The following is a 16,578-nucleotide window of genomic DNA, read 5'->3' on the forward strand; positions in this document are numbered from 1 at the left end:
CTGGTTTCTATGGCAGCTACTTGATGCTGCAGTCATAGCTCAGAAGTAGCCCCAGACAGTACAAGGATGGGTAAGTGTGGCAGCGGTCCAATAAACCAGCAGGTTCGGGTACCCAGTTCATGTTTAAGATACCTGCTTACTCCAGGTCCTGGTGTGGTGTCTAGGAGCTGATACAAGTGAACACATCTCCAAGTTAGATCTGCTCAATGATTCAGGCTGGATAGACAGTCCCAGCTGTTGTAAAGACACGTGGTTCAGTGCTGCCCTTCCCCTCTCTGCCTCTTTATAGCATGTCTGGGGTTGAGGAGGCAAGGGTTCTCCCCTCCCTGTGAGCCTGGTCCCCCATGGTGCTTGAGGAGCTCTGCTGTGTCCTTGACACCTACTCCCTTTGCCACATAGTCTCTGGGGATGGTGGCACACATAAACACAGGAGGGCCTGCTCAAGGCAGCACCAGGTCCCCCCTCAGGACCTTGTGAAGGCACTGACACACAGGCTTTTGTCTCCACAGCCTTCTGATGACGAGAACAGTGACAACAGCAGTGAGTGTGTGGTGTGCCTGTCAGACCTGCGGGACACGCTGATCCTGCCCTGCCGCCACCTGTGCCTCTGCACTTCCTGTGCTGACACCCTGCGGTACCAGGCCAACAACTGCCCCATCTGCCGGCTGCGTGAGCATACCCAGGGCTCTGTGGGAGGGAGGCTGCGTGAGCATACCCAGGGCTCTGTGGGAGGGAGGCTGCGTGAGCATACCCAGGGCTCTGTGGGAGGGAGGCTGCGTAGCATACCCAGGGCTCTGTGGGAGGGAGGCTGCCTGAGCATACCCAGGGCTCTGGGAGGGAGGCTGCGTGAGCATACCCAGGGCTCTGTGGGAGGGAGGCTGCCTGAGCATACCCAGGGCTCTGTGGGAGGGAGGCTGCCTGAGCATACCCAGGGCTCTGTGGGAGGGAGGCTGCGTGAGCATACCCAGGGCTCTGTGGGAGGGAGGCTGCGTGAGCATACCCAGGGCTCTGTGGGAGGGAGGCTGCGTGAGCATACCCAGGGCTCTGTGGGAGGGAGGCTGCCTGAGCATACCCAGGGCTCTGTCTGTGGAGATGCAGGAGTTGTGGGGCTGTCCTTTCCAGGCATTCTGTGGGCCACCATTCCCTATTGCATGAGAAATAGAAACACCATGAATTTTTCAGTCAAGGCATGATGTTGGTCCTCCTGCCTCCAGGACAGGGAACAATTAGAAGGAAGACATAGAAATGTTCCAAGGCCGATGTGTGATAACACTTGAACCAGGCAGATGAAGCTCTGAACAAAATCTGTTGTCAAGGTTACATAGGAACTGTTTTTGTTTTTTTGTTTTTTTTTTAAGATGTATTTATTCATTACATATACAGTGTTCTGTTGCATGTACACCTGCAGGCCAGAAGAGGGCACCAGATCTCATTATAGATGGTTGTGAGCTTCCATGTGGTTGCTGGGAATTGAACTCAGGACCTCTGGGAGAGCAGTCAGTGCTCTTAACCGCTGAGCCATCTCTCCAGCCCTTTAAAAGACTGTTTTTTTGTTTTGTTTTGGTTTGGTTTTGTTTTGGTTTTTTGAGACAGGGTTTCTCTGTGTAGCCTTGGCTGTCCTGAACTCGCTTTGTAGACCAGGCTGGCCTCGAACTCACAGCGATCCGCCTGCCTCTGCCTCCCGAGTGCTGGGATTAAAGGCATGCGCCACCACGCCCAGCCGGAACTGTTTTTGAAAACCTTAAAGGGACTCAAAAGCAGAACATTGTGCTGGGTAGAAAGTTGGCAAGTGGTGGTCAAGTTGTCTGCCAACATTGTAGACTCTGAGGAAGCTCACCCAGGCTCTGGCTTGTTACATGTCAGAGATGACAGCTGCGTGTGGTGGCACATGTCTATAGTCCCAGCACTCGGGAGGTAGAGGCAGACAGATCGCTGTGAGTTCAAGGCCAGCCTGCCCTACAAAGCAAGTCCAGGACAGCCAAGACTACACAGACTACACAGAGAGACCCTGTCTTGAGAGTGGGGGGGGGGGTCAGAGATAGCTTCTTGGTGGGGATTTGGCTCCTGCTCTTGACCCCACTGTCTGAAAGCAGCATGTCATGGTGGTTGTCCCCTGAGAGCCGGGTGTGTGTCCGTGTAATGTGTGAGTTAGCACTGTGGCAGTTCTTTTGGGTCATAGTCCAGGCTGCATGTACAGAGGAAAAAAACAGTGCCTGGCCTGGGGCTCCCAGTGTCAAGCGGAAGACTCAGCTGAGGTAGGACAGAACCAGAGCTGGGGCTGGTTCAGGGTTCTTAGCCCTTTTTCCAAGGGAAGCAGCCTGTTCCAGCCTGAGTTTCTGCAGGCCTTGGTGCCCACATGTGACAAAGGAGAGGTTGGTGGTCCCCAGTGAACAGGGGCCAGGATTTGCCATCTTTCTGGAGCAGTCCTTTCGTCATGGTCCCATTGTGAGCCTACCATCCTGAGCATACACAGCTGCTTAGGGCTTCCCAGGAGTGCCCCGTAGGCTGCAACCTGTAGGTAGTGATACTACCAGTGGAGCTGAGCACCAGTGTCCTGCGCTCCTGTGGCATGCCGGGAGTGTGTCCGTGGGAGCCAGAGGTCAGCAGGGCTGGAGCAAGTATGTGTCCTGGGCTGGGCTGCAGATACAGAGCTGTGAGTCCCGGTTCCACCCACAGTGTGTGCCCTTCCTTGCCCACTTGCTGTGTATCCAGTGTGGGTGGCTGTGGAGAAGTGAGGCTGCTCTAGGAACCTAGATGAACAGGGCACACAGGCCCTGTGCTCTGTCTCTGGTGCTGGGAGGAGATGGGGAGCTGAGGGGCACAACCATAGCAGAGATGGGGTATGGTCAGGGTGCCAGCTCTGTAGGGCTGAGGCTGGAAGAATGGGAAGAAAGGGGTCCTGCTGTGGGCCCTGGAAGGTACCAGAACTTACTGTGGGAGGTGGAGATGAAAGCATCCCATCACAGCCCAAGGTCTCACTGGCCTGTTCTTGGTAGAAAACGAAGTTGTGCTGAAAAATACAGATGTGAATAGAAGGGCCACTTCCTGAGGTTCATTGGCAGTGCCAGGGTGTGGGTTGATGGCATATCTTACTTGATCCTGATTTATGGCACATCTGTCTTAGGGTCATGGGCCTCACCTCCACTCACGGTGTTGAAGGAATGTCACGCTGTTTCCTGCTAGACCACTTTTGTGGGCAGAACTGGCATTAGGAGATGACCTTTGTCCTAATTATCCTTTCTGCTCTGCAACCAGTACCATCCCGGTTGTTTCTTGGTGGATGTCACACGTCCCTGCTCCTGCCCTGCCCTCTGGAGAGCACTGTGGTCTCTACTGTTTCAGCCACTGCTGTGACTGATAGAGGAGTCCGTGGTCTCTTAGCTGCCTACTCTTAGAAGCCGGGCAGTAGTGGCACAATCCTTTAATCCCAGCACTTGGGAGGTTTCTAGAGGCAGGTGGATCTCTGTGAGTTTGACGCCAGCCTGGTCTACAGAGTGAGTTCCAGAATCGCCAAAGGCTACACAGAGAAACCTTGTCTCAAAAAAACCAAAAAATAATAAATAAAGAAAAGAAAAGAAAAATAAAAAAAGAAAAGAAAGAAACTGGCCAGTTCTCCATCCGCTAAGGATCCCCTCTGCTCTGCTTTGGAAACTTGTTCCTGGTCACCGTGAGTGGCATTGTGTCACCAGTGTCCACAGTCTAGAGTGTCTTTCCACACCTCTAATGATACGTCCGTGTTCTTATGTCCCTCTTTCTGTCACAGCATTTCGAGCTCTCCTGCAAATTCGGGCTGTGCGGAAGAAGCCAGGGGCCCTGTCTCCCATCTCCTTCAGCCCCGTCTTGGCCCAAAGTGTGGATCATGACGAGCACTCTGTAAGTGCCTTTCCTGTCCCTTCTCCCCTGTCTCCTGCACAGGCGCGGTCCCCACAGCAGCCTGTGAGGTGCTAATGAGGGACCAGGCTGTGCTACGCTGACAGGCGCCTGCTGGGCAAGGCTGGACCTCAGTGTTTGCTACCATCTCCGCTGTTGTTTTAGGTGACGCTCTCTGAGGGACAACTGTATGTTACTGCCTGTGGGCTCCCTTCAGCCTCAGCCTGGAGGCTTCCTGTACAGACTACCTAGGTAGAACTTGCTTCAGGCAGACCAGGAAGGTCTTGTCAGTTAAAGGTCCTAAAGAGTGAGACATAAATGAAGAGAAGAAACTCATATAGACATGCTCCTCTGAGGAAGAGAGGGCCATAAAAACGGGTGAGAGTACTCAGAAGAAGCTGAGGCAGTTGGAGAGAGGGAGAGCTCAGTCTGGGACAAGGCCTTGGCTTGGGCTGCCATATACATCTGCCACATAGGCCAGTGGTTTTTGAAGGGCTTGCCTCCACTTTAACAGGAAAGAACAATAAGTCCTGTGGTCAGGACATTCTGAAAACCGGGCCAACATTTTTTTTTTTTAATTTATTTATTTATTTATTTATTTATACATACATACAATAGTCTGCCTGCATGTGCACCTGCCCACCACAAGAAGGCACCAGATGGTCATGAGCCACCATGTGGTTGCTGGGAATTGAATACAGAAGAACCTTTGGAAGATCAAATGGTGCTCTTAGCCTCTGAGCCATCTCTCCAGCCACAGGCCAACATTTTTGCTTTGTTTTTTTGAGACAGGGTTTCTCTGTGTAGTCCTGGCTGTCCTGGAACTTATTTGTATGCCAGGTTGGCCTCAAACTCACCTGCCTCTGCCTCCCTAGTACTGGGACTGAAGGCGTGCACCACTGCACTGGGTCTGTGCCAACATTTAGATGCCTAGAAGTGTCCCACGAAATGCAGATTTTTGGCCTCTCTTTCAAAAACTGAGGCTTTGTTCAGGCTCCTGGACTGGCAGTGTAGCACATCCCTGCTGCGTATACAGGGCCTGCAACGCCTCTTCCCTCTAGCAGACTGTGGGCGTTTGTTGACTAACCGTGGCCACCACCCACGTGTTTGTTGGTTGCCAGAGAAATGGCTCCAAGGTGGGGCTGCCCCATAGGGGGAGGAGAGGTCCTGGTGTTCAGAGGGGTCCACAGGGGCTTGCTTAGCTTAGCAGTGATGGGCTTGTGGGTTGGTTTGCTCTGGTGGTTGAGGGTCAGGTGGGTCCCTTCTTTTTGTCCTCTTGTCATGAGTGAGCCAATTGTGTGGGGGGGGGCACAGGGGTGGGGCATCCCTTGGTTTGTAATTAGCCAGAAGCTCTAGTCTGCGCTGGGAACCACCTGCTTTTTGCAGGGTCCCGAGTACCTAGATGGGTGCTTGTTCTCTGCCACCTGCCCTGTGAGAACATTTCTGTGAAGTGCCCAGATGAGGCCTCTGAGAGTCATTAAGGAAATGCCGAGGCTGACTGCGCAGACACTCTCATGTCACCCTGGCCGGGACCTCTTGCTGTGGGGAGACCCAGCCCATGAGTAGGTTAGACTGAGGACATGAAGATGGGTCCATACCTTCCTTTTTGAGTGAGGCCCACTGCTGGGCTCCCAGAGCTGGTTATATGTGCAGGCAGCCTGCGCAGAGCACTGATGCAGGATTTTTATTGAGTGTGGTCTTAAGGTCAACCATAGTTTTTGAATTCCTGGGTGTGCATGGAGGGCAGTAAACCAGAGGCCTGCCTCGACACTCCAGACCCCATGCCATGTGGAGGTAGAAGTTGTAAAACATGTGATTTTTATTTTGACAGTGTCCCTTTAAAAAATCAAAGTCGCACCCTGCCTCCCTGGCCAGCAAGAAACCTAAAAGGGAAACAGTAAGTGTGTTTGGTCATATAGCTCCGTTTTTGTTTTTTTTTTTTCTGCCCCACCCCTTATTTTTAAACCAACAAATGTGGGAGGTCGTTTTAACCCCAGGCTAATATGTTTAACACACTTTGTCAAATCCGCTCTCCCTAGTCCCGGCATCCCAAACCAGGAAGGGAGTTTTGTGGAACAAGCAAAGCAGAAGGTCTGTTGGCGCAGAGCCAGTTGTTTGTTGTTGGTGCCAGGTGGTAGCCAGCCCCAGGCCCAGCCCTTCGCGTTTGGCCTGCTGTAGCGCCCGCGTGTCCTGTTTCCCTTTTTTTTCTTGCTGGCAGAGGAGTGGATGTGGAAGGGGGACGATAGCGCTGCTCCTTCTCGCACATGGCGTTCCCCGCATGCTCACTCGTCTTGCTTCCTGGCTGGCTGGCCTTGAAGTTTGGCTCTTTGGGCCGAGGACTCTGGTTTTCTGACATTTTCCCTGCACCCCAGGGATCAGACAGGAAGAGCAAAAGTCGGGTAGTAGCCAGGCCAGGCCTCTTCCTGGAGTCTCACTGACCTGGCCAGGGCCAGTTGAAAGCTGCTAATTTAACTGAGGGGAGAAGCTTGGCACGCAGGGAGTCTGTCTTTTGTGGAGGGTGTGGGGCAGGAGGCAGTTCTTCACCTTTAAGTTAAAGTCAGCTGAGCATAGGTGCGAGTCAGCCGGAAGACCAGCACCAGCCTGGTGCATACCGCATTCCGCAGGGGTGCTGCCCCACCCTGTTATTCACAGGGTCTGGTGTGGGCAGGTCAGAGCTTCCTGTAGGACACATTTATGAGCACTGCCCCTCTGCTTGGTTGGTGCAAGCCTGTGGGAGCAGTGCAGCACCCCATGGCCTGACTGCTTTCCCCTGGAAGCTGGGCATGTTCCTACTCCTTCACCCCTGCCACAAATCCATCTACTTCTGATGAGTGGCTGCAGGAGCTAGCACCCACCCACACTCCCACTGCCACCCTGCTTGGGGTCCCCGGTCAGGGCAGCACTCGCACTGGTTCTCCTGCCTCTGGCACGGCTCTGCTCTGCCTGCTCCTGAGTTCTCTTGCTATCACTAACTCCTCACACTCTCTACCCCTGCAATGGGAGCAGTGAGCCATGTAGGGGCATGGCAATGATGGGGACAGTGGCTTTTGCAGACCTGGATGATCATTCTGGACATCTGGGTGTTGGGATGTGTGCTGGAGCTGGTGGCCAAGGGAAACTGAGCAGGATGGCTCCCACTCAGCAGACTTAAGTCCTTGGAAGGTGGCATGCTCAAGACACAGTCAGCAAAGCAGCTCTGCGGCTTCATGGCTGTGGACAAGGAGCCTGTCTGGTCCCTCCTCACTTGGCTTTGTCCCCACAGAGTTCTGACAGTGTCCCACCTGGCTATGAGCCCATCTCTTTGCTCGAGGCACTTAATGGTCTACGGGCTGTCTCCCCGGCTATCCCATCAGCTCCGCTCTATGAGGAAATCACCTACTCAGGCATCTCGGACAGTCTTTCCCAGGCCAGCTGTCCTCTCGCTGGACTCGATCGAATCATAGAAAGTGGCCTACAGAAGGGCAAGCCACAGAGCAAGTCTCCGGACAGGTGAGGCCAGTGTCCAGTCTTCCTCGGTGAGGTGTGACCACATGGGGAGTGAAAGAGGGCGCAGGTGAGCGGGAGGTGAGCGTGTACATGTGAGACTTGAACGTTTCTCTAGGGTTTTATGAACTTGATGATTCATTTGTTGCTTGATTCTGGGGCTCAGAAGGCCCAGCAGCAGGTTAGAGCCTGCCACAGTAGGTCACAGCCAGCAGCACCGAGCAGAGCAGTACATCAGGGAAGGTGCTGGGCTGCGACTCCCAGTGTTCACAAGGCCCCAAGCTACACCAGCTGTTTGCTGTCAGTACCTGTACATGCCTGTGCCATGTCCCTGCCCAGGGAAATGACTGGAATCTTGGAATTTTTGGCAACTGGTCACATAAGCATATCTCACCAAAGAGCCATCAGTGACAGCTGGGACTGGGGCGCTGAGCCCTGAAGCAGGTATAGCTTGTGTCTCAGTCAGGGTTTCTATTGCTGTGATAAAGCACCATGACCAGAAGGAAGCTGGGGAGGAAAGGGTTCCATATCACGGTTAATCATTGAAAGAAGTCAGGACAGGAATTCAAACAGGCAGGAACCTGGAGGCAGGAGCTGATGCAGAGGCCATGGAGGGTGCTGCTTACTGGCTTCCTCCTTATGGCTTCCTCAGCCTGTTTTTTTATAGAACCCAGGACCACCAGCCCAGGGATGACGACACATCTGCAATGGGCTGGCCCCTCCACATCAATCATTAATTAAGAAAATGCCTTACAGGCTTGCCTACAACCCAATCTTTTTAGTTTTTCAAGACAGGGTTTCTCTATGTAGCCTTGGCTGTCCTGGACTCACTTTGTAGACCAGGCTGGTCTCGAACTCACAGACATCCACCTGTCTCTGCCTCCCAAGTGCTGGGATTAAAGGTGTGCGCCACCACACCTGGGTTTGGTTGGTTGGTTTTTCTTTTCCTTTTTCGGTTTTCTTGAGACGGGTTTCTCTGTGTAGCCTTGTCTGTCCTAGACTTGCTTTATAGACCAAGCTGGCCTTGAACTCAGAGATCTGCCTGCATCTGCCTCTGGAGTGTTGGGATTAAAGGTGTGTACCACTACCTGGCACTCTTATTCCTTCTGATTCTTCTGAGATGCTCTCATGCAACCCAGGCTGGCTGACCTAGTTCCACTGATTCTCCTGCCTTTTCCAAGTGCTGGGATTACAGGCACGTGCCACCACTCGCGCTGCATTTCTTGTGTAAACAGCCTTGAATTCATTTAGTGATTGGATGAATTAGTGTCTAGAGCTCAACTTTTTGAGGTTCTGTGTGCCCTAGATATTAACCCTCTATCTGGGATGGGTTTTGTGTATCTGTGTTTCTGGAGGCCACATGCATGCTAGGCCAGTGCTCTACCACAGAGCTTCACAGCTTTATCTTCTGCATCACAAGAGGCCTCTCCGGCACCACAGTCCCCAGGCTGGCCTGTCTTGCTATGCTGAATTCCTCAAGGAGAAAAATAAGAAAGGTACATCTTCTGCAAGCTGCCCAGGTCCCTGAGCACATGGCAGAAGAACTTGAGACCCACAGTCCCATCTGCTGTTTGCCTGGGGCTCCGTGTGTCTCCTCTAGTGTCAGGCTGTCAGGCCTGTGCTCCTGTCCTTTAGGAGCAGGAGGGTGTTGGGCAGGCCCCCCTTTCTGGTTGTTTGGATCTGTGCTATAAAGCACTCTTCTCCCAGGGAGTCTCTATTGAGTAGGTTCACTTGGGAATCTTTGCAGAGGCTGCTCTCATGTCTCCAGGTGTGCATGGGAAGGCCGCTGGCCCCTGTGGCTTTCTGTAGCATTGCATTCCTTATCCAGCCGTTCTACAACCCTGCTTCCCTCCTCTCCGCAGCACCCTGCGGTCTCCATCTTCCCCCATCCATGAGGAGGATGAGGAGAAGCTCTCGGAAGACTCAGACGCTCCTCTCCCACCAAGCGGTGTGGAGTTGGCACTGCGGGAGAGCAGCTCCCCTGAGGTGAGGTTTGCTTCTGGTGAGGCCCTGGCCAGCCTTCTCAGGGCCTCCCTCACCACTCCGGACCTCTCCCTAGCCCTCTAGGCACTGATGCCACAGCCAGACAAGTCAGTGTCCTTGACTATGGGCTGGAGTGCCCTGTGGTCCAGCCACTTTGAGGGCTCATAAGCAAGGCCACGCACAAAGCCAGCCTTCTGGTGACAGCCCGTGTCCTGGGTGGCATCTGCTGCCTATTGTCCTCAACCTAGGCTTAGGAATTTGTCCCTTTGCCTGAGGGTGTTTACACCAGAGGCCTTTTCTCTTTGTCTCCTAGAGTTTCGGGACAGAGGAGGTGGATGAGCCGGCCCTAAAGCAAGGTGAGCTCCTTCTCCCATCAGGGCCCTTGGCATGCTTTGGGTCCTGGCTAGGGACACTCCCTCCCCCATCCCCATCTTGCCTTCAGAAACCTGGACAGTCAGTGTTCAGGGGTGGTAAGGGTGGAAGGTGCTGGCCATCACCCCATGTTTGTTCAGGAAGGGCTACCCATGTGTGATAGTTGTGCTGATGTCTTCTGGAGTTGCCTGGCTGTCTCTCTCCTGATGAATTGAGGAGACCAGCTGATAGCTCTTTACCTCCTTACACTGGAGGGCTTAGTGGGTAGCCTAGGAAGCTTGGGCTCCCCCACCCCTCTCACTGGCCATGTTGGGTCATAAGCAGCCCCTTAAGCCTGCCTCTGCTTAGTCCTTGGCATGTTACTGCCGGACAGAAAAGTAAAGCAAGGTTCAGGGCTGACATCTAAGGGACCCCCCCCCCAAGGCCACTTGACTAGCAGTGAGGCCCATAGAATGGCGATGTGTGTCCTGTCCCCCTCCCATGTAATTGCAGCTCTTCTCTTGTGCCCTACACCCTGCTGAGAGGTCCCCCATGCGAGGCTGGGGCCCTTGGTGTGAATGGGTTGGCGCCCTCTAGGAGCAGTGTGCTTTCTCTCCAGCCTCCCTCGTCTGTCCTGTCTTAGGCAGGGCCTCAGCTTCCCACCTGGGGAGGATTTGTGTGAGAGGAAACTAGCCTTGGGTCTCAGGGCTGCTCTGCAAGGTTTCCCTGCAGCTCACCACTACGCAGGGAAACGGGGCCACTCCTGACCATCCAGCAAAAGGAAGAGCAAAGGGCTGCTGCCACCTGGCACCCAGCAGTCTGGCTTTGAAACAAAACAAACAACTTCCACCTCATGCATGTGCCCACCCTAGAGTTCATGGGGTCAGAGCGGAGGGACCACAAGGACCTGTCCCTACCTGTGTGTCCTAACCTTGCTCCTCTCCCTGCTGCAGGGAGCCGAGCGCCCTCGGTTGATGATGTGCTGCAGGATGGCAGCCCGCAGCACCATGGTTGCAGCCAGCCAGTCCCTCCTGCTGACATCTACCTACCAGGTAATGGCACCAGGTGCTGTGTAGACATTGGTGCAGAGCCTGCCTCTGTCCCTGAGGTGCAGGGGTGAGCCAGGCCTCTTGGTCTGCCTGCTGGCTTCCTGCAGGCCCTAGGCTCTTTACCTCCCTCAGTGAACTTGGCCTGAGGAAAGCAGGACAAGCTGCTTGTGAAAGGACAAAGTCCGCCCCTGCTGCTGCCTGCTGAGGCGTAGGGAAGCCAGCCTGGCTGTGCTGAGGCTCCAGTCTTTCTCTGTGGCCCATGCTAGAGAGACATGGGTGGGCCTGACCCACGCAGCCTTCGCGGCACACAGCAGCACATTCCCAGTCAGGCCACTAGCAGGGGGCCAGGGGCATGCTGTCGCTTAGTGCCTCTTCACATGTGGGGCTCAGGCTTACCACATCTCTGGTCTTTGGGAATTCAGATAAATAGTTACTACACCTTCTCAGACTGCTTCTTAGAAGCAGCGCGTTAAGGAGCTGGGCTGCTCCCACATGGCGAGGAAGCTCCTTTGCTCCCTCTTGCCACTGAGGCCAGTGTTGCTTACTTTTCCAGGGCTGCTTGCTATTGGGGGATTGTGACATCCTTTGGTGAAGGGCTTCCATCTGCCCCTGTCTCCTGGATGTGAAGTGACCCATATAAGCTGACGAGGCACGGGGTCATCAGGTGTGGGAGAGCAGCTGTGGGCTGTCTTACTAGATCCCTGTGGCCTATCCAAGACAAACCCATAGATGAAGCATGCCTAGAACCAGCACATCCTAAAAGGACATGACTCTTCTCAAGTGTCCATCCTTATTGTTAATTTGGCTATGTAGGGAGTCCAGAGAGGTCCCTGGGCCTCCTGAGTCACCAGTTTGAGCTTTGCTCCCACAGGTATCCCTGGGGACCTGCAACACATCAGGACTGGCCACAGAGACAAGGCAAGGATCTCAGGCTTGTTTAGGTCCACCAAGTGGGTGGGAGACAGTCACCCGTAGAAGCTTTGCAGGGGGCACAGTTGAAGAATCAGCCTCGGCCAGCTCTGCCCAGAGATCCTGTCTTCACTCTGAGAACCATACGTCATACAGGCTTGCTCCATGACAGCATCCCAGATGGCTATCTCTGCACATCCTGTGGGAGCTTCCATTGACGTGCCAGCACTAGAGAGCAGGGGAGGGGTTGTGTGGCAGTTGTATACACCTGCATGTGTTTCTCACACGATGGCACTGTCTCTCTTGCTGGCGTTAGTCTAAGAAGGCTGCATATCTTTTATCTTTGTGAGGGACATAACATGCAGCAGCTGGTGTTTTTATGCTCTGACAATTGTACCATTATCCTCTGGTTGCAGCTGAAGTCATTGAATCCAGGCCCCCTGGAGATGAAAAAAACAAGGCTGGGGAAAGTCCATGAGACAGTGAAAAAGGAGGTGCCTCTGCCAGGTCCTCTCCATGGACCAATAGCCTGGCTTCCAGTAGCCTGTTTCCTTCACTCATATACATGTCTCCCCCTCCCTCTCTTTCTCCCCCCCCCCCCCTCTTCGAGACAGGGTTTCTCTGTAGCCTTGGCTGTCCTGAACTTGCTCTGTAGACCAGCTTGGCCTTGAATGCAGAGATACCCCTGCCTCTGCCTCCTGAGAGATGTGATTACAGGCATACACCACTGCGCCCGGCTACACTCTTAGAAAGTTGCCCAGGATCTATCCTGGTGGTTCTTCCTTCTTGGTTGCAGTCTGTTTCTAGATAGTTCTGACCCCAACCATAAAGTCCATGTCTTTCTGCTAACTGGCCTCATCTGTCTTTCCCTCCTCTCTGCACAGCCCTGGGTCCTGAGTCGTGCTCTGTTGGTAGAGAGGAGTAAGCTGGTACGTGACCTTCCCTCCACACTTCCGGTGGCTTGGTTGGGTATATCTGCAGAGAAGGGCCCAGTCCCTTGGGGGAGTTTTTCTGGATTCAGAGTCCTGAGCCACTGATGGTTGCTGAACTTCCTGGGGTTCCTGGCTTTGGAGCCAGAGGGTCTCCATGTGGACAGGAGCCCATTCAGGCCCTTGTAAAGTGATAGTGTAGGGCCCCTTGAACAATGGTGACTCATCCCAGGCTTCTGGAATTACTGTCCCTAGTAGGAGAAAGGAGTTAGAGGACCAGGGAGCCCTAGGAACATGTGCAACAACATCCTGGGAGCCCTAGGAACATGTGCAACAACATCCTGGGAGCCCTAGGAACATGTGCAACAACATCCTGGGAGCCCTAGGAACATGTGCAACAACATCCTGGGAGCCCTAGGAACATGTGCAACAACATCCTGGGAGCCCTAGGAACATGTGCAACAACATCCTGGGAGCCCTAGGAACATGTGCAACAACATCCTGGGCCTCACACAGTAGACTGACTGTAGCTTTTAAAAACAAAATTCAGTGCTGAGGATTGGACCTAGGTAGGCACTCGGCCATTGAACTATATCCCCAGGCCTCTTTACTTTTTGAGACAGGGTCTTACTTAGTTCCTCAAGCTGGCCTTGAACTTGTTCTATAGCCCAAACAGGTTTTTAAAAATACATTTCTTCTTCATTAGCTGGGGTTGTCGCTATAAGCATTAGGCCAAATTTGCACCAGCCGTGGAAGGCCCTAGATCATCTATCCCATCAGTGTCCCAGCCTATGGAACATGTCTGTCCTCCCAGGTCTGTTGTGTCATACAGGGCTGGAGAGAAGACCTTGGTTTGATCCCCAGTACCCACATGGCAGCTGACAACTATCTGTAACTCCAGTTCCAAGGGATTGGACACCCTCTTCTGGCCTTTGTGGGCACCAGGCATAAAACTGCTGCACAGAGACAGATGCAGGCAAAACACTCATACATAAAATGAAAATAAAACTAAACATTAAAAAAATATAGTGCCAGCCATGATGGCACACACCTTCAGTCCCAGCACTGGGGAGGCAGAAGCAGACAGATCTGCTTCTGGTCTATAGAGAGAGCTGCAGGACAGCCAGAGCTACACAGAGAAGCCCTGTCTCTGTTTTAAAACAACAAAGCATACCCTCTGGATTCCTGTGCGGGCATTCTCTGTGCTCCCTTTCTCGTCACTGTGGCCTGTCTCCTTAACTGATATACGACTTCCTGCGACTGCTAAGCTTCTGTCTTGAGACCATCATTGCCACTCGGAACCTGTCCATTCTGTCTCTGAAATCTGACACACACACAGAGAGAAATAGGGACTAATGGTGCCCTGTTGGTGGCCCAGACTGCTGGTTACAGAAGCATCTCTGAAAACTAGGCAGACAAGCAGGGACTCCTTTCTTCGTAATGTTCTTACAGAGGACTAACAGCCTTTCATGTCAGGATTCCCTAGAAGGATGGCGCCATGGCAGCCAGCTTCACAAAGCCTTGCAGAAAAGTGCCCAGTTGGTGTCTAGCCCTTTGGGCGGCAGCCCTCACCCACGAGCCAGGGAGCCAGGCCTAGTGCTGCTTCTTTGATTCTGTTGGGTTCATGGTTTCTCAGAACTTGCTTGTCCCCCTTGAGCTGTTCTCCTGAAACAACTACACTGTTATTTATAGCTTCTGTAGGAGGAAGGGCAGCTTTGGGGTTTAGATTGGAACTTGGGTCACAGCTAGGGGCTGCACCATAGATTGCCTTTCCTGAAGCCACGGTTTACCTAAAGAAAAGGGTAGATCTGGGTTGTCTGTGTCACTGATGCTCCTGAAAACAGCCTTTGCCCTCGGATAACACTGCACAGCACTATAGAGCTTGCATCTGGGACCAAGCAGACCGGGCCTCTGTGGAAGACAGACAAGCTCTGGGTCTGCCTCTGCTCCAGTGTAGTTGCTTGCTTAGGCTGCCCAGGACCAGCTTTATTCCTGTCTGTTCCTAGCCCAGTGCTAGAGCTGGCTGAACTCCAACCTACCCAGTTGTAAAGCTCTTAGCTGGAGTGTGTTCCTGAGGTCCAGGAAGTGTAGGCAAGGGCAAGAGACCTAGGGGCTAGCAGCCCACAGCTACCCTGTGCCTGCTGCTCTACTTCCTAGTGCCAAGGGGTGGTCTGTCCCAGGTATGGGGGACAAATGTAACTTGTTCCTCATGACTGAAGGGTCCTTCGCTTTCTATGAGGTCACATCTACTATTCCTGCCAAATGGCATGTACCTGGGTTAGTGGACGAAGGGTGCTAGGTGAGGCTCTGGGTTGGTTGAACAGATGCATGACCACCAACCCATCACGACCCCTCCTCCCTCTGCTCCCACCTACAGGATGGTCCACCTCCATGGAGACGCCACACAGCCTTGGCACCACCAGCTCCCCCTGGCCTCTGCTGAGTGGCTGTAGTCCCGAGCCTGGAGCCACTGATCTGACCCCACTCTGAGAGCCTGGACTCCAGCAAGACCCTGGCCTCTCCTGTCTGCACGCCTCATGTGGCCACTGGGCTTCGAGGGCCCACAGTGAACCTTGATCAAATTGCACAGTGGGTTCCTCCACTCCTTTTCTATGGTCGATATATTTGTAAATGGTACAAGATGAAGGACAGCGGGCTTCTCCGTGGGCCACAGGCCCTAGAGGGGCTCTCCCCAACTGTCAAGGTTAATACTTTAAGCACTTAGCAAACCAGCAGAAGAGAATCAACCCGTGGAGTGATGTGTCATCTTCACAAACATTCTGGAAGGTGGGCAACCCAGGTTACGGTTGATGAAGGAAACAGTGCCTGTCTGCCTGTCCCATGTGTGTCCCCCAAGGCAGCCACACTGTCACCGCTGCTTTCACCTTATGTTTGTCCTGACCGTAGGTGACCTTTGTTGGCGCCTCCAGGTCCCTTCCTGCTCTGCTCTCTCCTAGTGGCCTCTGGCAGCTGGGGCAGCTGGAGGCAAGGCCTAGGGAGTCAGACTGTGGTAACCACCAGTCATTTGCAGTTGGTATCCAGTACCCCTCACAGGTCCTGCCTCCCCCACTTCCTCACATGCCTCCAAGACAGAGATGTTCCTGCTTGCAGGTCAGCGCCGCCCACCCCTGCCAGGGAAGAGCCCAGCAGCCTCCTTAGCAGATCCATTGCCAGTCTTTTTATGTTTCTTACGAATTTATTGTCTAAGGCTCCTGTCAGAGCCCACCTAGGAGCAGGTTCCTAGTGATAACTTTGTTTCTAAGGCAAAGAGGGCCATGGGTAGCCCCAGCACAGAGGTGCCCCCAGACAGCGCTGCTGCTCACCCAGGTGACATCCTGTAGCAGTGCATGGAGTGCCCTTTAGGCTCAGGGTTGCTTGAGGCTCTGGCTCTGCCCTTGCTCCTTCCTGGCAGTGGCTGGCCTGGCCTCTGGTAAGCCTGTGAGCAGAGCTCTGTCAGCTGAATGCACACATGTGCACACGTCAGCATGCGCATGCCCACCCTCCCCCCTTCTCACCTGCGGACACCTGGCCTCTGGACGTTGTACTGGTGCCAGTACTTTGAAAGATGGGATGCAGACTGTACACTCACCTGTCTCAGATTCACATGTGCTATCATTTGATGTACTCTGATTGGCTAGTTTTTGGTTCATTTTTACTGTATATTTATAGTAATAAAATCATGCAGCAATATTCTGTGTGTGCCTTTGTTCTGGCACAACACTGATGTAGTGACAGGAAACGGAGTGGTTTCTGATAGCTCCCGATAGATTTTGGTATTAACCATCATTTGCTTGTGTGAGAAGGGCAGTGAATACGCACTCCAAACGTAGGCAAAGGGTTATTGCTGTTGTGTTGTTGCTTGTTTTGTCTGGAGTGAGGACAGACTTGGAATTTGGCTCACCTCTGCCGCGCAGTTGATGGATTTTAGTCAGCCTGCAGGTGAGCGGGTTGTCCTACTTAAACCCACGCCAGCTTTTCTGACTTACTGAGCTCTAGCCGTGAGC

The 16,578-nt window shown here is 53.4% G+C and overlaps 1 protein-coding gene across 8 annotated transcripts in view; it reads left to right on the forward strand.

Annotated features, from left to right (window-relative positions):
• Positions 1 to 16,264, forward strand: part of MGRN1 (mahogunin ring finger 1) — a 51,890-nt gene extending 35,626 nt beyond the window's left edge. For 2 of the 8 annotated variants that reach the window (XM_084764038.1, XM_084764039.1), the window contains exons 10-18: positions 510 to 669; positions 3,764 to 3,873; positions 5,702 to 5,767; positions 7,133 to 7,359; positions 9,216 to 9,339; positions 9,650 to 9,692; positions 10,641 to 10,739; positions 12,530 to 12,574; positions 14,952 to 16,264. In XM_084764038.1, the coding sequence (XP_084620164.1) occupies positions 510 to 669; positions 3,764 to 3,873; positions 5,702 to 5,767; positions 7,133 to 7,359; positions 9,216 to 9,339; positions 9,650 to 9,692; positions 10,641 to 10,739; positions 12,530 to 12,570 (870 nt within the window). In that variant the 3' untranslated portion in view covers positions 12,571 to 12,574; positions 14,952 to 16,264. The remainder of the gene's footprint in view (positions 1 to 509; positions 670 to 3,763; positions 3,874 to 5,701; positions 5,768 to 7,132; positions 7,360 to 9,215; positions 9,340 to 9,649; positions 9,693 to 10,640; positions 10,740 to 12,529; positions 12,575 to 14,951) is intronic. The other 6 variants (XM_084764034.1, XM_084764035.1, XM_084764040.1 and 3 more) reach the window with 3 other exon arrangements.
• The last annotated feature ends 314 nt before the right edge of the window (positions 16,265 to 16,578 follow it).

Source organism: Acomys minous, assembly GCF_964271855.1.
Source record: "Acomys minous genome assembly, chromosome: 16".
NCBI classification, from domain to species: domain Eukaryota; kingdom Metazoa; phylum Chordata; class Mammalia; order Rodentia; family Muridae; genus Acomys; species Acomys minous.